This window comes from Poecilia reticulata, chromosome 11 (assembly GCF_904066995.2).
Source record: "Poecilia reticulata chromosome 11, P_reticulata-male-v2, whole genome shotgun sequence".
Taxonomy (NCBI): Eukaryota; Metazoa; Chordata; class Actinopteri; order Cyprinodontiformes; family Poeciliidae; genus Poecilia; species Poecilia reticulata.
In genome coordinates, this window is record NC_088840.1 from 2,174,094 (window position 1) to 2,200,102 (window position 26,009).

At 40.0% G+C, this 26,009-nt stretch overlaps 1 protein-coding gene across 2 annotated transcripts in view; it reads right to left on the bottom strand.

Annotated features, from left to right (window-relative positions):
- Positions 1 to 26,009, bottom strand: part of LOC103472129 (retinoic acid receptor beta) — a 195,378-nt gene that overhangs the window by 40,574 nt on the left and 128,795 nt on the right. For both annotated transcript variants that reach the window (XM_081612782.1, XM_081612783.1), the window contains one exon: positions 13,521 to 13,662. In XM_081612782.1, coding sequence (XP_081468908.1) covers positions 13,521 to 13,662 — 142 coding nt within the window. The remainder of the gene's footprint in view (positions 1 to 13,520; positions 13,663 to 26,009) is intronic.

The window sequence follows — 26,009 nt, forward strand, 5'->3', positions numbered from 1 at the left end:
CATGAAATTGGGTAGCTTAATTATGATCATTCTTAGTTGTTTGACTCCTGAGGATGTTTAAGAGTTTAGAAATTCATTCTTCTAGACATAAGAGAAGTAAATTTAAAATTAACTTTAATGTGTTTAAAAGACTCATGTGTTGTCTCTGCCTGGCAGAGCTTTCCATCCAGAATTGCTTCATGATTGATTGTCCTGCAAGCTCTCTGTATTGTGCATAATTCATAAATAAACCTGATTGAGTGATTTTACCTGAACAGTCCTTGGTAAGTTTTTTTCCACAACAATGGACAAAAACATTAAAGGCTCTCAAGTAAAAAGCGTGGCAGTTTTAGTTAATGTTGGACCCATGAGCCAATGCTAACATTAGCATATTAGCCTGCAAAGACTTTTATGCGTCATCTTTTCAAAGAAAAATTTACCTGTAACCATATATGCGAGTAGTAAAGGCATACATGACACATGAAAATATACTGAAGACGAATAACTCACCTTTAAAGAAGCTCTGCTTCTTCCAGTGGAAGCTTCCCGCTCTTTACTGCGCACCGCTGAGCTGAAGCATTCACTCCAGTGACAAAAATAGTCAAATCCAGTTTACTCAGAATAATGTAGTCTTGTACTTTTCTCAGGCCAAACATGTACATTGCTCACATTACTTGAGTTGAATAAACAATTTAGTGAGACTTGAGTAAAGCATACAAACCTAATTTAAGTAAGAATAGGTATTGCCTTTTAGAGTGTTCTAGGCAAGGGCGTAGGAACGAGTCTGTCATTGGAGGCGACGCATATCGAAAACCTGACAGATCAGTTAATATTTTGAGCAGAAATGTCAAACAATTATGCCATCATCACATCAGTAATGTGTTACTCTAATCTGACCCTTGTTTCAGTAACAAGTATTCTAACATGTTACTATTTACAATCCAATAATCAGGATTCCAGGATGAACACTCACTTTAGCATTTGCCTCACAACTAGCAAGCTACATACTCTGGTAGCACAGACAGGCTACCAGATTCTGATATATCTTATTGGTCAAAAGACATTTGATTATTGGTCAAAATGCACTGATATAAATTGACTTGCAGTTGAACTGGTTCTACCTCTTTCTTAAACCAAAGTAAAAAACAAATAATAAAATAGGACTCGGCAGTTTTAAACTCAATACAGCAGTTTGACCAACAAAAATAAAATCTAAAAAACAAGTTTTGTTCTTCTTGAACAACTCTCTACATCAGTGCAACAGTTTGATCTACAAAATAAATAAAAATGATGCTTTTCACGTCTGACACCTTAGCTCCTCACTGTTAACTCAGTCTCACTTTCCAGCCCTGCATTCAGTAACTTAGCAAACATGAGCCATAAAAAACACTGAGGCAAAAAGACTAAATGTTTTTATTCTCCTGTCATTTTTAGCTGCAAACATTTAATTAAAAATATCTACAGATATGTGTTTCTGTCTCTGCCTCCCTCTGACTCTCTGCAACCTGGTGTTCCTGCAGGGATTCATGGATTTACAACAGACACTACAGTAATTTACAGGATCAGAATGTGAACTAAATATAAAAAGTATGTTTTTATCATAAGGAATGAGAATTTAAACAACTTCATTTTCAGATGTATACATTATTATACATCTCAACTCTACATCAGCGCTGCTGATTTTACATGTCACTATATCTTACGGTTTATGCAGCGCTATTATATAACTGACGATTAGACAGACATCTTCTCCCGCTCAGAGGAAACCACTGCACATGTCGGGAGCTTCACGTGCGAGTAAAGTTGGAGGCGATGGGTGACAACAGACACGTAAGTCACGTTATTGCTAGGATTTTACGGCGCCACCTTAAGACACTGAACTTCACATTTTAACGGGAAAAAAAAAGCTCAATGCGACTTGGATGTAACGAGTAACGTGACACTTTAGTAGAAATGTAGTGAAGTAAAAAGTACAGATACTTACTGTAAAATGTAGTGGAGTAAAAGTAGAAAGCACCCATTATTAAATCTACTTAAGTAAAGTACTGATACACGAAAATTGTACTTAAGTACAGTAACAAAGTACATGTACTTCGTTACTTCCCACTACTGTCTGTGGTCATGAGCTTTGGGTCATGACCGAAAGAACAAGATCACGGATACAAGCGGCCGAAATGATTTTTCTCTGCAGGGTGGCTGGGCTCTCCCTTAGAAATATGGTGAGAAGCTCAGTCATCCAGGAGGGACTCAGAGTAGAGCCGCTGCTTTTTCACATTGAGAGGAGCCAGCTGAGGTGGCTCGGGCATCTGGTCAGGTGCCTCCTGGATTAGGTTAGGTCTTCTGGGCACGACCCACCAGGAGGAGGCCCCGGGGAAGACCCAGGACACGCTGGAGGGACTATGTCTCTTGGCTGGCCTGGGAACGCCTTGAGATTCCCCAGGAGGAGCTGGAAGAAGTGGCTGGGGAGAGGGAAGTCTGGGGGTCTTTACTTTAGCTGCTACCCTCGTGATCCGATTCTATATAACTGGAAGAAGATGGATGAATATATGGATGAAAAATATAATATAATAGGAACTGAAAAGGAAAAAAAATATGTGTATGCTTGGATATTGATCTTTGGTGTTACAGCATTTCTTGGCAAGTCTGTTTTTCCCCTTAAATAGTCACAAGATTTGGTTTTAAAGAGGATTCAAATGCAGAGACAAGGATGACACAACCATGGAGAACAAATGAGTTTAATAACAGAACTCAAGAGACAGGAACAGACTGGGAGCAGCAGGATGAGGAGTAAGAGAACCAAACTAGTGAGTTTAATTACTGAACATGTGAGTTTAATGAACAGATAAGGAACAGCGTAGAGAAGATATGAAACTAAAACAATGGAGAAAGTGCTTAATAAACCACCTTATAAAAATAAACCTCAAATTAGCTGGAAATAGGAAACTAAACTCAAAGTACAACATAACATCTTATTACCATAATAAACAAAATATACAATGAACAAATTAAACTATGACATAGAAACTTGGAAACTGTTCAAACCAGAAACAATAAAAGTTGACGTGAGTCAAGATGGCAACCAAACTTAAAAAGAACAGTAAAAGTGGAATTAATGACTGCAGCACAGAGAAGGATATTAAATCAAGGCTAAAAACCCATTTTCTTAAAGTTACATTTAGCTAATAATAACTGGATCCCTTATTAATCCTAATCTGGATTCCAATTTATTTATTCCAGTAGAGAGTGCTGAACAGATATGCACACAACTTTTAATAATATCAGGAAAAAGTTGTTAAAGCCATGAGAAATTGACAGATTGGATGTTGCAGTGTAGGACTGTGTGTGTACGTTATGACTGAATATTTCACATTAGTGAGTAAATCTGATCCTAAAGGCCACAGAAGGACTTTTGGCAGTGAAGTTCTATTTCTACAAAAGCAGTTTTCCACTTCACTTTGTGGTTGGAACATAATAAATGTAGAAAATATCTTTACAAGACTCTGCATATAACTGAACTCTCTGTCAAGATTACTTTGGATACTGGTTAACCTTTTTTCAGAACCTTTCTCAGGAAACAGAGTCGTTTTCCTGCAGTAAAACAAACGATCTGACTATGTTTAACCACAAGACTCCTCATAGTGAGGTAGAACATCTTGGAATGTGCTGGAATGATATGGAGAGAGAAGGTGCTCAACTTTTTGAATTGGTTGAAATTTTTCAACAATACAAGTCAGTCAGATCAGATATAATTACACTAATGTCGGAGGGGTGGGGGGCTGAAATAGTTTATGACATAAAAACAACTGAATCCTTGCGGATGATAAATTTTTTAATGATTTTTAAGAAACTCCAAGCTGCTGCTGCACTGTTTGTTTTGGTTTTGCAACTCCCAAAAGAAAATAATCAATTTTCAGATCAATTATGTAACTGTCTTGATATACATTTTGTGCAAAAACTGGCGCATCAGTCAAACTCTTGCTGTAGTTGCTGAGCAGCTTTTTGCATGTTTATTATTTTGAAGGTTTATTTACCCTTGGTGATGAGTTCCTAGTCTTTGAAGATGGAAGGACTCCCTGCCATTCCCTGAATCTTTAGTTTCCTCCACATATCTCCATCAGGTGGACATCAGGACTCTGCCTGAGTCGCTCCAAGATGTTACTATTACTTCCAATCCGGAGAAATGTTTGTTTATTCATAGTGGTGAAGATCACAGCTTACTGTTTAAACTTTACCTTTAATAACAAAGTTATCTAATTTTTAAAGTGCAATCAGTAATAATTTTATAACTAATTTATAAAAGTAATGATTTATTGGTTAATGTCAAGTTGTCATAACAAAGACATTTTAAATAATGTCAACTTTGTATTAAAAGTGTCATAATTTACCGAATGATGCTTTATGACAACAGTCATAAATATTCATGAAGGTTTATTCATATTCATGACAGATGTTATGTTATGTTTATGAAAGTGTCATGAAAGTCTTATTCACCCTTCTTCAAATAAAGTCTTACCAAAATGTATTCTGGGTCTCGTAGCTGAACATCCATTTTAACTGCTGTTACATTAACTCTAGTTCTTGTGTTTTGAACAAGCCAAAACCATTTTAGTTGTAAGCAGGATGAGTTCAAGATTACAGGTTGTGATTTCAGCTGTGAGCTGACACCTGAAGGATGCTGCTGTTTGCTGCCAGGTTCTGATCCAGAGCTGTGAATGGGAGAGTGTCAGGTGTTTCTGGAGAGTTCTCATGAGGGGATGAATCATCGGCCGGCCTTCTGACAGGATGCTAAACACACTTTTCTCAGAAGTGCCTAACAACGATCTGATGTCCCTCAGCTTTTCAGGAGTGTCGTCTCTATTCTCGTCCACTGTGTAAGGTTGCTCCCTGTTTTTTGTTCGTCTCTTTGTTGCAGTTTTTATGGCTGCTTTAAACCCTGCTGGAGCGACTTTGTTTCCTCTCCGCTTGGTGCATGGCTGGTGGTCGTTGTGAGGAGCTGCCAGCAGCCATCTGCCTGCTGCCAAGCTCTGCACAGGGCAAGTAAACAGATGCAGCGGTAAATAAACACCATCTATCTGGAGTGCTGCGGCACCCGGGCTGCTTGCCACAGCACTTAACATGGCAGCTCACCAACAGCAACCAGGTGGGTGTCGAGGAATGACAATAATTCTTTGCTGCCAGCGCAGTGTTGAGATTAAGCTTAATGGTACTTAGGGGAAAGCAAAGGAGAGCAGGGGAGACACCATTTTATAATCTACTAGAGAGAAGGTGTACCATAGCAACTGCAAACGGGGAAGACTGAGAGACATTTAGAGGTGTGAAAGAAGTCTGAACTGTACAGCAGATAGGCTGATGTAGCCAGGACCTGTTGCACTGCGAAGTGGCCCCAACTCTCATTATGTGGAAGCCCTATGCAGTGTGTCACAGTGTGTCACAGTGTGTCACAGTGTGTCACAGTGTGTCACAGTGTGTCGCAGTGTGTCGCAGTGTGCCCACTCCCATAGCTAGACGTGAGAACACCTGCTGTAAGAGATCAGCTGAAGCTGTGAATTAGCAGCTACAACATGTCTGGAAGGTTTTCACAGCACTTCACTTTTTCCACATTTCGTGTTCTGGGATTATTTCAAATTATATTAAATTAATCTCTTTCCTGAAAATTCAACAAACAAATACTATATTGTAAAAATGTGGGGAAAAGTTTTGGAGCGTTTTGCATATTTATTAAAAGCAGAAAGCCAGGAAATTCACAGCCTTTGCATCATACTTTGTTGATCTCCTCTGCAGCTTTAACAGCCTCCAGTCTGAACCTGCAGCCTCCAGCTCTGCCTCCTCTCTTTAGGCTGTTTGCTCCGTTCTTCTCCATCAGGTAGGATGGAGACGTCTGTCAGCCATGTTCACCTCTCTCCAGAGATGTTCAATCAGATTCGTGTCTGGACTCTGGTTTGGCCCCTTCAGGACATTCACAGATTGGTTCTGAAGCCTTTCAGATCTGGATCGTGTGCTTTGGGTTGAACCGTCGCCCCAGTCTGAGGTCAGGATGCTCTGCAGCGGGTTTTCATCCAGCATGTCTTTGTTCATGGCTGCATTTATCTTTCCCTCCATCCTGACTGGTCTGTCAGTTCCTCCTGCTGCAAAACATCCCCCTAGCATGATGCTGCCTCCACCATGAGTCACTGTAGTTATGGTGATGAGCCATGCCTATTTCCTTCAATTATTACTGGCATCCACACCAGATAATCTTGTTTGTCCTGGTCTGAGATCCTTCAGGTGCTGTTTGGTGAACTCCAGACTGGTTGCCATGACACTTATTGAGTGGCTCTCTGGCCACAGAACGTGTTGTCCTTCTGGAAGTTTCTCCTCTCTCCACAGAGGAACGCTGCAGCTCTGACAGAGTGACCATCAGGTTCTTGGTCTCCTCCCTGACTGAAGCCCTTCTGCTCTGAGCTGATGGCTCAGTTCAGAAGGCAGCGGCTCCAGGAAAAGTCCTGCTGGTTCCAGACTTCCTCTACCGTTCAGCTCACTGGGACCTCCAAGCAGCAGAAATGATTCTGGATTCTTCTCTGCATTTCAGCCTCAAGACAATTCAGTGTATGAGGTCTACAGACAATTCCTTTGATTTCATGCTTGGTGTTTGACCTTTGACCTGCACGGTCAACTGTAGGACCTTACATAGACAGATGTGATCCTTTCCAAATCAATCTAGTCAACTGAGTTTACCACAGGCGGCTCCATTTTACTCAGATGGTTCTCGCACACAGACATTTTGGCAGGAGGCCCAGCAGAGAGTTGCTGCAGGAAGTCCAACCTACCAAATGTGCTGCCGTTCATCTTCCATGCTGATGTTGTTCAGTCTGTCCTACTTGTGAAAAGTATTGAAATAATAATGCCAAGATAACCAAATTTTAACAATTTGTTCTATTGATTCCATATCCATATTGGACTTTAACACAGCACCTATTCCTTATTTCATTTATTATACAGAAACTCGATGAATTAGAGAAATAATTGAAATGTTAATTTATTTCAGTAGCTTGGTTTTAAAAACATGACTCAGCTGACTCAGTGATGAATGAACTGCATTTCTTTTCATTTGGTGGTTCAGGGTCACAATAAGGAAACCCAACATTCACTTTTTTAGAAGAACAGAATTAATCAAAGATGATTACAGAATTGTTTAGTTATGACCACGTGAAGATCTATGCAGTCATCCATTAAACTCTGGGCCAGCAAAGTGTTCTGACTCTGACCCAAACATAGAGACAATATTCATCCAGGTGGATCCACTAAGAACTAATTATTTACACTGAATGGCATCTTAAGGAAACAGTTAAGAAAGACGAAACAACACAAACTGAATGAAATGATGGTTCAAAGCTGCAGGAGACAAAGGCTGGGTAACGGACAAGACCAGACAGACACAATCTGACAAGGAGGAGATGAAACTGGAGGCTTAAAATGGTGTGGAGACTGATTATTAGCATAAAATCATTTGGATGAAAAAATGGAAGGGGACTATGATAGAAAGCAGGGAGATAAATAAAAAACTGAGGGAAAACTGAAAGGAAAAGAAAATCCACAGGGAAACAAAAACAACAGAGCACAGCTGGAAGAAGGGAGAGTAGAAATCAAATATCTAAAGAGTTGGGAAACTCAAACATGCGAAACAAGGAAAGCAAATTGAATCCAGTTCACAAGGAAAACCACATTCTTAAAATCAAAAAGGGATAAAGGCCTCAGTCTTTTAAACCCAGAGAACACACTGAAGATTAAACTACAAAATACAAACCAAAGTTCTAATGATGCTGTTACTGATGAAAGTGCGATAGAAGGTTCATAAGCTACAGAGAAACCACAGCATTGAGACTGAAGTACAGTCCATTGAAGAGCTTAGAGGAGATTCTGCACATTTCTGTATTACAATATGTTTTATTGGTCAGATGTAGCTTAGGTTTGGGTGTTAAAGTAAGAACAAAAAAAGTGATTAATTGATCTAATTATTTTAATATGTTGGAATCTATATAGTAAAAGAATCAAAGTCAGCTGAGATTGGGATCAGTATATCAAAAATTTGAAATTGTCCAAATTCCATTTGTCCCTTCTGTCAACGACTGCTGCCAGGCCTTGAGCACACAGAGCACATAGGAAACACAGACTGTGTTTGAAATGTTACAAAGTTTTGCTGGGGACAGTAGCAGTCAGCTCTGGAGGTGATCTCCTCTTTGCGATAAAAACAGTCGAATGAAAGAAGGCCTTGAAGTGGGCATCCAGTTGGTGTTGATCTTCTACAGCAGTCAAGGAGAAAAGTCTCCTTTCTCATCAGCGGCCCTGTGGGAGGTTTAGCCTGAGGATATATAGATATCATCTTTTCTATGATGCCGCCACTGAGGTGTGAAACAGCATAAATGAAAGGAGTGACACCCCCCGCCAGGACTAATGAAGCATGAAGTGGACCTGAGCTATAAATGCTGATGCAATCAAAGGATGCCAATAACCTGTGAAATGCAAACTGTTGTCACGGTGCCATTCTCTTAATAGATGACAATATAGCAGAGGGAGCAGAGCTGACAAGTTTTCCTGTCAGTTTATTCAAATTTTAAAGAATGTGCCAAAATCAAATGAGAAGAAGCTTTTAAAGTCCACGTGGGTTTAGTTTGTAAACGGAAATCTAACATTTAGTGTAATGGTAGCTTTTTAAAAAGAGATTAGTAGAATGAAAAATGTTTGTGAATAACTTGATTTGCTCATCTTGAGTGACATAAAATGTGAAAGTACATAATTTTAACATCTGACAGTGACTGAAAATAGTGAAGATCACACCTAGTAGACACTTAGAGAGAATTACTATAGGGGACTTGTGTTTTCACTATGAGCCTGTGGGTCTGATGAAGAGGACTGATGGAGCATATGTTTTTTCTGGCTTGTGAGTCTTCTGCCACACCAAGAATGTATTTAGTTTTCTAATAATCTTAACAAAAAAAACTCAACCCTTTAATAAAGGGTAGAATTTAAACTGATGCTTGCAGCTGCCTGCAGTAAGCAAGCTAATAGCCGACAGATGCTAGACCAGACAAAGTAAAACTTACCTCAAAGCTGCAAAAACCGATTTTCTAAATATGTACTAAATAAAATGTTTTATGCTAGCTAACAAAATAAATTAAAATCTATTTCCAGATTTTAGAACAAAATTAATCATCCATTACAAATGAAAAATAAATTTGAACTTTTTTGTTATAAACATGGAAAACAAAGAAAGATAATTTAATGCTAGTTACTTTGAAAAGCCTTCTGTAGATATTAACTGTGGATTTTGTATAAGAACTTACAGAAAAAATCCTAAAACAACATGTCACCTTATTTCTATTTTAGATTAATAAATAATCAAAGGATTGCTGACAATGTTAACGTAAAGGTATAGTTCAGGAGGGTTTTTAAAAGTTGTTTTTCTGATAAAATCTAAAATGTATATGTCTATGTGCTTTACCATTTAAAATATTAGTGAAAACTGTACAGTGACGGCTTGCTCTCCTGCAGTGTTGTGACCTCTGTTCCAATTATACAGTATATGTTTTCAGCAAGGATGGAAAAATGTTCTAAATTTTGTTCTAGCAATTTTATTACTCTTGTTAAAAAGGTATTGCAAGGTTGTGAATTTTATTCCAGCTTCCTGCTATCAAATATTAGCATGGCAGCGAACCTCATGCTAACATTTGGTTAGCATGGGGTTTGTGAATAGTAGACTGATCTAAAATATTGATAATATTGATGCCAAGTTAGTATCAGTGTCGGATCAGTACTAGCATGTATGATTAAATACTTTAGCTTTTGAAATTTTGTTTAATTTTTGTGTCATAGTTTCTCAACTTGCACTCTATTTAGAAAAATGCACACAAACCATATTAATATGTTATTAAAATATTTTGTAGAGGGCTATAAACTTTGTCCAAATTCTGTTCAAGTTTTGAACAAAAATAATTCACAACAAAACCTTCAGACCTGAAGTCTAAGGAAAAAGTATCAGTATCAGTATTGGTACCAGCGATACTGGCTCAGTATTGACTTGGCATCAGATAGATACCAAAATACGCAGCATCACACTCCTCTAGTGTATGTGTGTATGAATGTGTGTGTGTTGTGAGCGCCCCTGAATGTCAGTCCTACCGCAGCTCACTAGGAATTCACTCCAAATTGCCTTTGATACAGATCACAGAGTGACCTTGTCCCTGACACATAAAGTTTACTTTACTTATTCACTCAACCCATGATGTGTCTGCCAATCTTGGGGCCAAAGGTCACATTTAGTTGTGTGCAGGGGTGAAATTCTTGGGGGTACTATGACAAAAATTGTATATATATATATATATATATATATATATATATATATATATATATATATGGTTATTATTCTGAGAAAATCTAAATAAATATTTAGCCCACTAAATAAGAGGCAAAAAAAAGATTGATAAAGGAAAAGTTTTTCAGACTCTGACCTCAAAGCACCAAACTATTTTTTGATATTAGATAATTAATTTAATTTCACATAATTATCGCGTAAGAAGCCATTTGTTTGTTAAATACTTAATGAAAAATATTTACCGTGTTTGATGTTTGTTGTAAATGACGTAAACACACAAAGAACGAGGTAATTAGTCCAAGTTTGTAGTTTACTGAACGTTCAGAAACTACAGCGGCTGTGATGCGCCAAGACAAAGGAAAACAACCTGAACAGGTGATCAACTCTAAACCATTCGTACATTTTTACTCTCCGTCTCTCTGTAATTGAAGTACACCCGTTGCCATGGCAACCTCCTGAGTTCCACAAGCCGACCAGAGATTACGTTAAAAACATAAAATTCAGTCCGTTATGATATCAAGTTTGCAGACTTGATATCTATTTTGCGATCATTAATAAGCCTCTCATGAACACAGCGGTGGTTGATTAGATAATTTTAAACTCCTGCTCTGTTATTTTGGTAATGGAACCGAAACGCAATTGCGCAAAACTTTGTTGAAACAATAATCACTGAGATTATTATTGTTGTTGGGTCATTAATTTGAACATTTTTTGTTGATTTTTTTGCTGTTGTTCTTTGACAAAGTTACGAACGTTTTAAGCCAGCCAGAGGAGGACGTGCTGGCAGTGGCGCAAAAAGTGGGTATGCAGGGTATGCAACGCTCTATGTCCATCTATGTTTTCACATCCACCTGAATAATGACTAGTTGCGCCACTGCGTGCTGGTCTCAGCGTCCGCCGGCGTTCAGTTTGTCACCTAATGCCGAGATCGACTCAAACCCGTCCGCGATCGACGTGTGGCAGCCCTGCTCTAGTAAAGCACTAAGAGTTCAGAAACAATATGAAATGGGAAAAAAAGCGATTCATTAACCGATTAAGTCGTGTTTTAGATTGTTCTTGAAAAGCGAATCAGTCATGGTTTATTAGTGGGTGAACTCACAGCTGCACAGTGAACCCATTCATGTTTTACAGCAGACAGCTGCTCCCCTCTCTTGCATGTACTGCCCCCACTAAATCTTTTAGGGGTACGCAGTACCCTGCCGTACCCCCTTACTTTCACCCCTGGTTATGTGCCAAGACAACTGCAAGATGAAGCACAAATATAAGATGTGGCTCAAATGACTGGCATGTTTGTGCTGCATTGTAAATATAGCTCTGTGGGTTATTGCAAGTTAACACATGCACAGCATCAGGACTGAGAAACGGTGGAACAAGTTCATCGTTGGTTTCAGCTGAGAAACCAACAGTTCATCCTGTTGGTTTGTCCAACAATCCTCTGTGGCTGATGCAACTCCTCCAGGCTGGTTGAAATACCAGACAGAATGAAAACAGAACTGAATGAAACATGAGTGTTGCTGCTAGAGTGGAAGTCCTGCAGGAGTCAGAACCTGTAAGACAGCAGTATCACAGCGATGCACTGATACTGCTGGTAATCCACTCACATTCACTGTTCGATATTTTATCTGATACAGTCACTGCAGTGCAAAAAGACAAGACGATGGAGAACCAGAGAACCAATCTAGGCCACCACCTTCAAAAATAGAACATAATTTGAAGTGTAGCCTACTGTATGTGTTGTTTCATTGCTATGAAAAGCTACATAACATTTTGCACTTCATTTGCATTTATTACCCTGTTCTCTCTCCTCAGTATATAAGTAGAAGCATATTTATCTGTGTGTGTGTGTGTTTGTGTTTTAAACAGTACCAAGTCTATTTCCATTCAGCGGGAAACGTCCCATCATTCTAATGCATGAGGACACATCTTTAGCTGCTTTTTCACAGCAGACATTTTTAATTGTCAGCTTCAGAAAAACATCCACAGTGGCTGTTTTCAGTCAGCCTTCAGTGTGTGGGAGTCTGAGCAACACCAGGACCCCACAACTGGAGTCAGCCAAATCAAATTAAACCACAATTCATCCCAGTATTTATACTGTTTAATGTCTCCAGAACCTGTTGGTGTGCAGATCTCAGACCACACTAGCAAACGGAAAGCTTCAGCCAGATCTAAAGGCTGTCCCATTAAGATTCTGGATGTCATCAAAACCAGCATGAGTGAAACATTATCATTCAAATTAATTTACTTGTCCTACTTCCATTAACGGTACATGTGCATAAAAACATTTGCATTTAGCCGCATGTTTTGTCACATTAGGCTCAAAAATGTTTATGTATTTCACTGGGATTTTGTGAGATAGACAAACACAAGCTGAGGGAAAATGATATATATATATTTTGTCTTTATGCAATATAAACTCTTCCATCACCATATTTTATGTTTCACCACAAGAGACATTGTGTTAGTTTTTTTGTTGCCATACTTGACTTCACTGATATATATTACTGGGTAGGACATCACCTGTTAGCCGTTATAGCGAGTGATTTACACCAGCACAATACTCTTTGTATTGTTTTTTTTTTCTTGCTTAAAAATACTCCACAAATTATCGTCATTGCTTCTAAGCCAAGTATAATCTGAGTAATTGTTCAGTATTTTAGTGGTCTTTTTACACAGTACTTTGTTCTTTCCTGTTAATTTTTACTGTACTTGAGTAAAAATACTCTGCTACTCTTACTAGGGCACAATTCCTTGCTACTCCTGCCACCTCTGTCTTAGGTTGTTTTTCTTCATATGGAACTGGAGGTTTTGTCAAGGCGGATGAAGTGATGAATAATTCCAAATACCAGCAAAGGTTTAATCTAAAAACCTTCCGGTGTCTGCCAGGAAGCTGAACATGAAATGGGATTTTTTTTTTTTAGCAACATTTTTTAATCCACACATACACCCAAGGGCGTTCATAATTTGGGCCAGGTATAATATATAATCAAATCACATACTGGTTCCACATGACAGACCCTCTTCCCATTTTCCATCATATTTAAGGTTCAATTTTGCTTCCAAGTATTTGTGATATAAACTAGTCAAAGCTAGTTTTCACAAATATACACCATCATACATTGAGAGCTGGAATTTTCAGAAGTCAAAAACCTTTCAAAAACATTGTGTCACAAAATCAGCTGCGTTATAGACTTACACTCTTTGGACATTCCCACAGCGAAGCACTTCTGCAGGCGACAGTACTGGCAGCGGTTCCTTGTCACTTTGTTGATGATGCAGTTCTTGTCCCGGTGACACGTGTACACCATGTTCTTCTGAATGCTTCGACGGAAAAAGCCCTGAGGAAACACACCAAGGAGTTTCATGTGAAGTAGCCCCTCTGAACAACATTGCTCTTTTAATCTTTCAAAGATGTCTGTTTTTATTCATAAATTTTCACAATTACAAAGTATTCTCCTGCCAATGAACATAATGTCACAGCAGTCTGGATAACCATGTGCCGCCTGTTTTGTCTTTTGCTGCCATTGTTGCTCAGAGAGTCAGCACATGCCTGCTGGGAGCTCTGAAGAGCCTCTAATGTTGGCTTTAAGCTCAGACACAGAGTGCTGGTGGGAACAGAGAGGAAGAACCTTGGAGTATCAAACAGAGAGGCTGCTGGTGCTGTTTGGGAGATTAACCAAGGACTTTGGTTTAGCTGCGCTGGGACGCACCACTTCTGAACTCGACAAGGTGACATTGAGTTCTGTGAAAGACCAAAGCTTCTCGCCTTCCAAATGAATGCTTTCATTGTAATTCAGTGAAACTGCAGAGAAGTAAAAGATCTTAACTTAACCCTAGTTAAGAATTATTGGTGGCTTAGACAAGAAATCCATGCATTAGAGCAGAGCTTGTGTTTGTAGGACTCTTAACAAATGTTGTAACTTTGCCTCAGCAGTTCAAACCTAGCTAAGGGGTTTCATTCCCTACATGGGCATGGCAGTAGCTTTGAGTTCTGTTTGCATCTAATTAACATGAAAATGTTGAACAAATTTTAAAAATGGTGCAGCAAGGATAAAAAACAAATAAGACACGTTTTCATCTACTGGTTTGGAGCGAATCAGCCATGTTATGTAGAGTGTAATTTTATCAGACATGGCTTAATAAACAAGCTGCAGATGTCACAAACTAGCAAGGATCACACAGCTCAGAAAAATAGACAGTCATCCCCTGTGTGCTGCAGGTTTGGAATATTTTTTGTTGGGACTGTTGGATCCTCTGATCACCACCAGCAGGCAAGACAACGGAAATGACTTACCTAACCGACTGCGGGGTGAACTCCTACCACAGTCGTCACCATTGAGAGAAAGTGAAATCTTTTTGGAAAGTATGAAGTACCAAGCATTTGTCATGTATTAATCATGTTTGCTTTAATTGTAAGGTAAGTGGGACCACCAAATCAAACAGTTTTTACTCAAAAGCAGACTTGGACATGTGTTACACATGACACGTCTCTTTCAAACAGCAGCAAAAAGTCAAACTGTTTAATGTTGCATCACATCCTGTGACAGGTCTAAGCTCAGGGTTCCCTTTCTGCACACACTCTCCTTTAGGAGCCATACCTTCACCACTGATACGGACATCAGGATCTGCCATGATTTTCAAAACAGATTAAAAAAACACACACCGGTTGTCTGTCATACCGTTCCTTCAGGTTATCATTCTGTAAGAATCTCATAGCATCAATATCTATCTAGTCTCACATGACTGAAGCACTGCTTGGCAGATCCTGGGCCTTGTCTAAACTGACATCTGTCTGCATAGAAGGTGATATGTTGGCAGCTTTGCCATACTCTCTTCAGACATTTTACATCTTCAGACGTGATAATAGACATTGCACACTTTTTTTGTTTTAATTGTTTAGGTTGTCATTGCTTTGTGTTGATCTCACATAAAACCTATCACCTGTGGATGTATTTAGATGCCACACCTGGAACACACTGCTTTCTGGGGAAAGTCAGCAGAAATCAGGAAGAGATTTGTTGAGTTGCTCCAGTCGGGTTTATCCTGTGGAATGCCATGTTCATTTGTTCAAACTATTATGTGCAAGTTGAGACATGATGGGAATGTCCAGCTATCATAATACCCATGTTTGGTGTCCCAGAGATTAACGTGTTTTGGTCCAAAATGTGGATTTGTTTTACTATCCGAACTGAACTGTGAAGTATGGCAGCATCATGCGGGGTGACTTGTGCATGAAGGATTGGTGCACTTCATAAAATAGATGACATCATGAGTCAAGAACATTGTCTTGAAATACTGAAGAAAAAAAGGTGAGTGACTGTGTCTTTGTACATGGTGTATGTAAACTTCTGGTTTCAAATGTACATTTTCCAGCTACTATAAATGAAGGCAGAGTGAGGTAGACATGACATGTGATGACATGACAGTAATACACTTTGTAATTTCAAGCTGATGTATAACATTGTTAGTCACTAAGCAAACTGAAAGCTGCTGCATTATCCTGAATAATGCTGATGTTTCTATTGAAAAACAATCATTCTATCAGGGTTAGTCAAGACTAACCCTGATAGATAAATCACATATTCAGACGTCAGTCCTTGAGACTCATCCTTAGCATGTTGCTGTGCTGGAGATCAATAATGAAGACATTAAAATTACTGCGTCTCATAAACAGAGGCACAACACATGATCATTTACTGCCAAGACCTCACACAGGAAGCTGAGCCTTGGCAGATTGTTGTTCCTCACTTTGTAATCATTTGCCATTGCTGTGAGGTCTTCTGAAATCATCGTCCATCATTCAGGCCTTTTTGCACATGTTCAGAGGAGTTCTCACCTATGAGGCCATGGGAGGGTTAAAATTCCATTTGCCATAGCTGTCTGTGATGGATAGGACCTTGCCTTTCATTAGTGAGCCAGGATGCATGATGGGTAACAGATTAGATCACAAGACTGAAATGGCTGACTCTGAAGCCCATCTTCCATTGGCCTAAAGCATCTGTCAACTGTGGCACCAACCTGCCAGCAACACAGGCGCTAGTCAAATGCAGCCTTTTGTGTCCCGCTGTGGCATATGACCAAACCGAGGTCAAACTCCCCCACACTCCCACAACTCCACCCCACCATCAGCTGATATTACTCATTTTTTTAATAGAGGCCTTTATCTTGGGAGATGCAGGTTGAGTGTGTTGGTAGAAACTCCCTGTGAGCTCTGATGGATGAATAGAAGCATCCTGCATTCCCATCAGCTGCTATAGAAGTGTGTTCAGGTCGGCTGGAGGAACCAAGGCTACTCTGGTACTTATGTCATTCAGAGCTGAGAGGATGCAGGTCACTTAGCCTTGGAAATCTTTGTGTGTGGGATAAGTGCTAACAGTGTTGAAGGCGAAGGGGTCGGACTGAGGATCTGATGTGTTGTGCCCCTGAAAAAGAATCTGTTCCAAGACTAATTCTCTGTGTGTGAGCCTGAAGTATTCAAGACAAAAAGATTTACTGACAGTATGAGGTCCAGGTTTTACTGTTTGGAACTGCAACTAAGCAAGAATAAATCCTGACTGGAAATCTAAAGACCATAAAATGGTAATAACAACTATTTTAACAAACAGTTTTGGATATCCATAAAGCTTCAATACAAAATCCAGAGTGACAGTTACTACAGCTTTTATTCCATTGCCACAATCATAAAGATTGTTTCCTCTGTTACAGACAGGAAGGCTGAACTCCAACCAGAGCAGAAACGACTCTACAAACCTCTTCAGTGTTATCAGTTATTCATGTTGTAGAATGTCCTTATAGAGCCTATTTTAACTTATCTTTACATCTCAAGAGCGAGAATATTAGAACTGAATGATAAATGACATCACAGCAAAATACTCTATCATTTAAAATCTCTTAAAAAGGCTTAAAGGCTGAAGCCTGTGCTGACTTTAAACGGCGGGGGATGACCATGTGACTTTTTGAGCTTTACATCACGTTATATTGTTATTCCCTCATTAGTGTATTGCCAATCATCAGAGACACACAATCATCCACAACCACCTTGTCTCCTTTAGGTCTTTTCATTTATCCTTTTCTTGTTTCTTTCTCTTCTGCTCCTCCTCTTTTGTTGACCTGCAGTCTCGTCGTTCCCTCCAGCGGACAGATGACACGAGCGCTGAACTAAGACAGCAGACTGCTCTGATATTTACCAGCGTGCATCCTGTGGGTTCACTCGTTGGAGGCTTATAAATGTGCAAACAAAAAACACCCTTGAGCTCTGTGTTGTACAAAGGTGTTTACCTCAGTAAAGTGCAGTTGGGGATTTGGGAGGCAGCTGCAGCACTACATAAATGACAGGATCAGAGGTTTGAGCTGCAGGGACATGCTGAGGATGAATCCCACTTCATACACAGAGAAGTAAAGGAGAGCAGAGATGCTAACGTAGCTTATTCCACTGCAATGTTTAAAATGAGCCAAAACTGTTGCTAAGTGACAATATGGCTGTGCACTCACTACTCACAACTTATCATTCAGGGACTTCTAAAAGTATCAGCTGCTACAGGAAATCAGTTCAAATCAACAGTTTCTCATTTCACATGTCATGTTACCAGGATCTAGTTACTATGTATCCTTCCTGCCACATAGAGGATATAATAGTAATAACAATACTTTTTATTTGTATAGCATTTACTAAAAAAATCCCTTAAGAACACATTACAGGAATAAAATAAAACTACAAACAGAAGACTAAAACGAAAACATCTAATGTCTATATTCAAAAATACAAGACAAGCATAAAGCAGGACATTAACCATAAATTAAAAGCTGTTCAGAATAGGTGTGTTATAAGATGTGATTTGAATGTTGATAGGTTTGTAAAGCGGTGCATGAGATTACGGAGAGAATTCCAGAGGGTGGAGGCTGTCATGGAGAAGACTCTGTCACCCCAGGGCCAACGCTGGGGTCTGAAGTTAGCATCAGAGGGAAGGAGTGTAATGGTGGAGCAGGTTGGTGAGGTAGCATGGGGATTGGTTATGGAGGGCTCTGTAGGTAAGAAGGAGAACACGCTGAGAGACAGGGACCCAAGGGAGCTTCTGGAGATCCAGGGTGATGTGGTCACAGGAGCAAAACTGTGGGGGCTCTGATCTGTGCTTGTCTGCTTACTCAGGTGGGCCAGCAGGGGTTCTCCAGGACCTCCATGATGTTAGATGTCATGCAAACAGGTCTACATTCATTGATGACTGATGGGTGAATGCACACAGCCTTAATGCAACCACAAAGACCAAATGCTAAATCTGAAGTGCCGACCAATCCAGATTAATGGTAAATTACGTCTGAAACTTGCTGCTGTAGCTCCAGAACAGCAACCACCAGGTAAAAGGCCCAGACCCTGTGGCAGGTGACCCTCTTCATATGGAGCTCTTTAATAACACTGTTTAGCATTACAAACACCTGAAGTAACGGACACAGCCACAGCCACCTGGGAAACGAGGCCACTTCCCTCTGGACTGATAAACTGCACCTTTACCGAGATCATTATCCAACATCTTGTTATCTTAATGGGCGGGGGATTGGATAACAGAGCCGCAGCGCTGCTATCTTAGGCCTTCTCATTTACAGATTAAAAAACGAAAGTGCGGCCCATTAATTATTCAGCTACAATCCAACTCCTTGTCCACCTGGCCTCCTCCTCTTTCTCGCTCTCTCTCCCGCCCTCTCTCTGCTCCTGACATCAGCTGGCGGCCTGCCGCTCCGGGCCCGGCTCTGAGGCTGGGGCCACGCTGTTTTGGGTTGCTTAAACATTCAGCACAGCCATGGTGGTGTGTGTGTGTTGTGTGTGTTGGGGGAGGAGGTTGGTGGTGGATTAGCTTTCGCTCTTAATCGTGTCGACATCTTATCACTGCCGTGGAAAGTGGAGAGGACACTGGAGACCCTGAGGGAGAGGGAGGAAGGGGGGTTCCAGTAAAACGAGCACAGGTAGAGTGGGGACCTGGAACAGGAGAGGTGTGTGTGCATGTGTGTGTAAAAGAGGGATGATATTTATCCAGTTTATCCAGTGCAGGCTATTACTTACACCTCAGGTTCGCTGGTGAAAAACACCTCAAAGTTCAGCAAAAGGACTCGCAGCGTGCGGGCGAGAGGGAGGAGAGAGGAGGCGCATGCTTCCTGGAACGTCTCCGTTACCTCTGAAGATGTTTATCAGAAAAATGCCACTGGCTGTTGTGACAAAACAATCATCAAAATACAAGTCTCATTCCAAGATTACATTATTTTTCTATATGTACACAGAAATTAGCTGGTTACCAAACATTACATTTTTAGCTGTAATAGGCCTAAGTGGAACAACAGTTGAACAGTTGAAAACTCAAAAATTAGATTTGTTTTTCTGTCAGTGAACACAGCATGCTAAGCGATACCTGACAACACTCTGAGCTGGAAAAAACTCAAAGGCAACTTTTTCATATCAGAAAAGTGTCTGAAAAGAAGCAAAGCGATGTGAGAAGTGCTTAGAACCAAACCAAACCAATCTTGACAAATTTTTAGTTCTTTTTAATAAATCCTATAGTGGTATAAATTTCTGTACAGCAAAGTGTTACCAATGATTAAAATTAAGGCAACATATTTACAGAGCTCACATTTCAGACTTGTTTTTGCATCTTATATAAAAATGTTCTGAGGTTAGCTAGAATTCATAAAACTAAAAATCAGTTCTCTGAAAATCACTTCACTTTGTTCTCAGCTTCATGTTGCCCAACTCTTTTTGTCACAAAAACCCCTGGCAAACTTGTAGACCTTGAAGAGTCAGTGGGAAAACCAACGTGACCAGGCTTTGACTGTTCCACTTTGCCCTGACCACGATGGAGGACACATCAACTTTGCTTTAAGTCACACACTCAGCAGCTTGATCAGAAATGATAAAAGAGAAACTAATCACACACACACACACACACACGCACACACACACACACACACACACACACACACACACACACACACACACACACACACACACACACACACACACGCACACACACACACACACACCCACGCACACACACACACACGTGCACACACACACACAAGCACACACACACAAAAATTATTTGTATATATTTCTGGATTCGAATCCAGAAATATATACAAATATGTATTTAAATTGCCGTATATACATTTTTAACCTGTAAAAGCACTTTACAGTTTCTCCTTAAAGAACTACTTCATACCATTTAACAACAGCTTTTGAAGTATTTTAACAATATTCAGTGGGTGTTGAAAAGGAAGTCGCATCCATCCATCCATCCATCCATCCATCCATCCATCCATCCATCCATCCATCCATCCATCCATCCATCCATCCATCCATCCATCCATCCATCCATCCATCCATCCATCCATCCATCCATCCATCCATCCATCGTCTATGCTCATTTATCCTTGCAGCTGGGGTACACAAAGACACACAGGACAAACAACCATGGACACACACTCATACCCACAGATAATCTAGAGAGACACACAAACTCCATGCAGAAAGCTCTCAGGCTGGGATTCAAACCCAGGCCACCTGTGGCACTATGCAGCCATAGATGCTAACACCAATTTAAATTTTAATTCAGTTCAGCTAATTAATATGGCAGAGATCCACAATCAACCAGTTTACAATGTGAACTTGATTACTTGCATGTCAGATCCTTCATTTTACTATAATAGTTCACACAAATCTGAGATCGGCAATCAATCAGTAAATTGTGATTGGTCTATTTCTAAAATGTTCTCAGTTTTAAATGCAGAGCCTGGATAAACAGTATATGTGCAACACATTTTAAGTACAACCTCAAGTGAATCAACAGTCAACTCTTATGCAGCAAGAATGATGCATATAAGAAGATGCAATTAGGCCAAACTTACATAGGACTTTTTTACCCTCAGGTAACTTATACTAAGCATTTGTAATGTGCTTCTCATTAAAGCAAACACTTGGCTGGGTATTACACCCTGAAGCTTCCAAATGAAAGGCGACACTACATCACTGATCCATGGCTGACAACCCTGAAGACGGCCGCCAATCTTCTTAGAAGTGGCCGTCTGAGTTAGTTCACCCTGAGGGCAGACTGTGCAACGCTCAGTGATAGTGCAGAAAAAGACTGAACAACTATTGGTTATTCAAAAATCTAACATTCACTGCAAGCTGAATGTTCTCTGATTCAACGTGTTCACAGCAAGACAATCCACTTCCATCACACTCTATGCCTGCATCTTTTCCTGTCACACACACACACACACCCCTACACCCCCCCCCACACACACACACGCACACGCACACACACACACACACACACACACACACACACACACACACACACACACACACACACACACACACACACACACACACACACACACACCCTCCATAAACCTTCTGACTGTCTCTTCTTTCCCTCATGCACTGTATTGCATGTGTCCAATATATCCAGTATCCATCCTTAACACATTTTCAAACCATTCCAGTCTGATGTCACTAATGATTTCCCTCAAATGAAGCTACCTTGATACAGTTGTGGTTTACATACCTATTAGAATTCTTGTTTTATTTTTTTTGTAAGATCAAAAGAATATAAATAACACAAACCCATTTTTGTAACTCATTGTTGGTGGTTGAGTGGAACCATTTATTTGACAACAGAAACATCGTATGATGAACTGGGGGTATGTAAACTTTTGATCTGGGTCAGTTTGGTATTTTCTGAGTCTTTATGATTTAAAAAGAGTAAACACAGTTGTTTGACAGTAAATGGCTTCACCCAACCACTAACCATGAAAGAGAAAAAAGGTTTTATCATTCATATTCTCTGATAAAAAAAATCCAAAACAAAAAAACCCCACAGGGTATGAAAACTACTCCGCCTCTCGCCCGGAACGTTAGCTGGAGATGGGCACCAGCAACCCTCCCGACTCCACTGAGGGACAAGGGTGTGAAGAAAATGGATGGATGGATGATCTGAAAACTTATGAGCACAACTTTATTTCTGTAAATATATTATGTTTTTTGTTGTTCTTGTTCTTTGTACAGTGCCTTATAATGGCGTTTGTTTTAAATTTGTGCTATACAAATAAACTTAATTGGAATAAATTCAAAAGGAAAACGCATTAGGTTCCAACTGTTAAATGTTATAACTTTATAGCCAGACAAGATTTTCATGTTGATTCCTGTATGAACAGACAAACCAGTGAACACATCATAGACTGAGGATGCCAGGTCTCCTGACCTCAAAAAGTAGACTTTTTGAGAACCAAAATGGGGTCAGCGGTGACGGTGTGGTTCACATGCTGAGGCAACAGAACACACGGGACAGTTAGACAAAAAGAGGCAGCGGCTGCACAAAGGCCTGCTCTGTTAACGTGGCAAACATGAAACCTTAACAGATAAGGCACAAACAGCAGTCAACAGCTACAACTTGGAAAACAAAAACTCTCTCAGACTCCCAGTCATCTGTTGTGTTCCCGCTGCAAAATATCCCCTGAAACCCAATCAGTCCCAACCCGACCATCCAAGCACCTGAGGAGCCCAGATGGAGCAGCAGATACTGCAGGCCTTGAGCAGTGAATAAGGGGAAAGTAGAAGGAGCGGTGGGACTCACCCCGGCCCGCTCTGAATAGCTGCACACAGAGAACTGGAGATGGAGAGAGAGGCAGAAAGGCAACAGGGAGGAGAATGAGAAGGTTTCAGATCACAACCACAACACAGATGCTCCACTGTTGCACCAATCTTCTCACCATTCTGTAGGTCAGTATGGCCCAAACCTGACAAGGGTCCCTTGCTCCCCACTGAGATTCTGCTCGATAACAAATCAACAAAAACAGAGACAGCCTGCTTGTTTCCTCTGTAGTCAGACCTGCTGCTGACCTACTGGGTGTTTAAAAAGCCTCTTAATGGACTCGTGTCTTACTGCAGCAGCACAGTCCCACACTGAAACTGTTCCTTCATTAATCTGAGTTCATTTGATTCAGTAGAGGAATAAAACAAATCCTGTTAAATTGTTGTCAATGTTACCTAGGGTGAGCAAAGTTAACCAGCATGTAAGATATGCTTTATGATTTTTATTGTGATTTTTTTTTCAGTGGTTTGAGAGAAGAGAGGAAGAGGCTGGTCATCCTTTCTTATCTTCCTCCCCCTCGTGTCTGTTTCATATCATATTTACAGATTTTTGAAAATGTTCCTCTTTAGAGCAGATTATAAATGATTTTCTTACTGTGGAAGGCTGAAGGTGACATCTAAAATTAGAAATATGCAGATATGCAAGTAAACAATTAGTCATTTATACATTTTAAAGGCCAAAATTATTACTCAGTTAGGTAATTATAAAGGGAAATCTTATGCAAATCTGAGTCACTGACGAAATATCCATCCATCCATCCATCCATCCATCCATCCATCCATCCATCCATCCATCCATCCATCCATCCATCCAACCAACACATTTATCTTCGGTTGCTGGTGCCATTTCCAGAGGTTCCGCGGAAAAATGCTTTTTAACTGATTTATATTTCTTTCACTGTGTTACAACGTGATATTATTTCCACTGCTACTGTGCTATACAAAATAAATCCTAAAATCTAACTGGTAAACCATGAAATGTCTCATTAACATTAAAAAAACGCAGCAAAACAAGTTGCTCTAAAACAAAGTTGGTCTAGAAAAGCCTCAGATCAGAGGTAAACCAGGGTCTGTGGAGCTACAATAACCAGAAATTCAGACCAAAGCATTGTAGTTCTACTTTATATAGATCACAAGTGAATTATTTAGAAAGTGATGTGAAAAGGAAGGATTAAAAGCATGATAGATCCACTTTAAAACAAACTCCTATATTTTGCCAAAAACTTAGTTGTAAGTCAGTTGTGTCTTATTTCAAGATATTTAGTCTAGAAACTCGACCAGTAAAACTTGATAAGGTTTTGTTTTTGCAGTGTTCCTTTAGGATCGCGTCTTCTCATTATAATTATTCCATCCTTATCTTTTTTTCTCTTCCCCACCATCTAAGTGGTTTGTTCTGCTGTTGGTTTACAAATTAACAATCCAAGTGATAAGTAAAGGCCTGAAGCAGCTCTTCTTTGCAGTTATATGATGGAACCTTCTGGTAAAAAGGCAGAACCCAGCCCATGAAGACATGCTTCCATTAATGAAGCTGACATCCCCCAACCTGACAGGACCAGAGTGGAGCTCTGCTGTCAGCTCTCAGCGTTGTTCTGACTATCTGTTTCGCCGCTTTGAGGAATAACAGCAGTAGGTCAACAGCTCAACCCCCACGCTGCGTCAGCCTGCTGCTGTCATGCGAAGGAGAATTAAGTGTTTTGTGAAAGAGACTATGCTCTCCTCCTCACTGTGGCACCTATAAACACACACACATGCGAACACACACACATGCGAACGCACACGCACACACACACACACCTACACGCACACACACCATAGTTGACCATTCAGTACCTTTGTTGTTGTGACTGTTTCCCGTTTTGAGACATGACCAGGAGCTTTTTGCCACAAGACGTTTTTCACCCGTGTTGATTCATTGTTGCTCTGGGGACATTTTTTATGTCTGCTTTGATGATTAACCTCTCTGACACAAGGCCTGTTTCTGACAAATATGGCTGAAAATAACATGCCCAAAATGAATTGAATGTATCTCAAGAACTTTATTTTAATTGTTTTGGTATCAAAACAAAGGCAAGACCCTAGAGAATATGTTGCAGTTCTAAAAACCACCCTGCCTGTTATTGAGGAAGTGAATTAATATGATACACAGCAGAAATTAAGAAAAAAATCTATTTCCACCTAACAAAAACAGTTGAATATAAGAAGATTCCTTTCAAAGCATGCAGATGAAATCCAAAACATGTAGTAAACAACAGTACACAATCTGACCCTTTACTGTGCCAAGTTTCATGAAAAAAAGTTAATCATATGAGTTTTAGAGAGGTACTACTTGATAAAAATCTAGGCGGATCTTCCAAATTAGCCATTTTGGCACTACAGTAAGAAAAAGTTAAGATTTTGCTTAAACCACTCGATTTATCAGACAAATAAAAACACTTTTCATACAGAATTGTGGGCTTAGTGAAAAGTATATTTATAACCTTCTGAAAGGTTTTATTTGCAAAAGGTACTTTTAATCTGAGCCTCATTACAATAGATTTTCTAATTTACTGAGATGTGTCTGAATTATTAAAATTATAAATAACTGTCCTGGCATATTTAGAACAAATATATTCAACAACATGGAAACACTGAGCTTGGATGACTACAAGCCCCAAGTCAGACTGAATATATTTGTCATGAAGTGGTGGTTTGTGGTGGTGAGAATGAACGCAGACACCCAGATGAAGATGATGATGATGATGATGAAGGGTTTAATAGAAAAGTAGCTCAGAACAGTCCAGTTCAGGCAGCACGGCAGAAAACTTAGCAACAGCTAAATACCGGTAGGAACTGAAAACTCAAGACTGAAGACGAGAGCTGAGTCGACACAGGACTTCAAAGTAAGACTGTGTGCAACAACTGACTACCAACAACAAGGATCCGATGAAAGACAGAGACAATAGGTGGGGTTAAATACATAGGGAAGGTAATCAGGGAACTAGACACAGCTGGGAGGAATCAACAGGGAAGACAGAGACTCAGAGGAAACGGAACTAAATAAACAGAAAAACC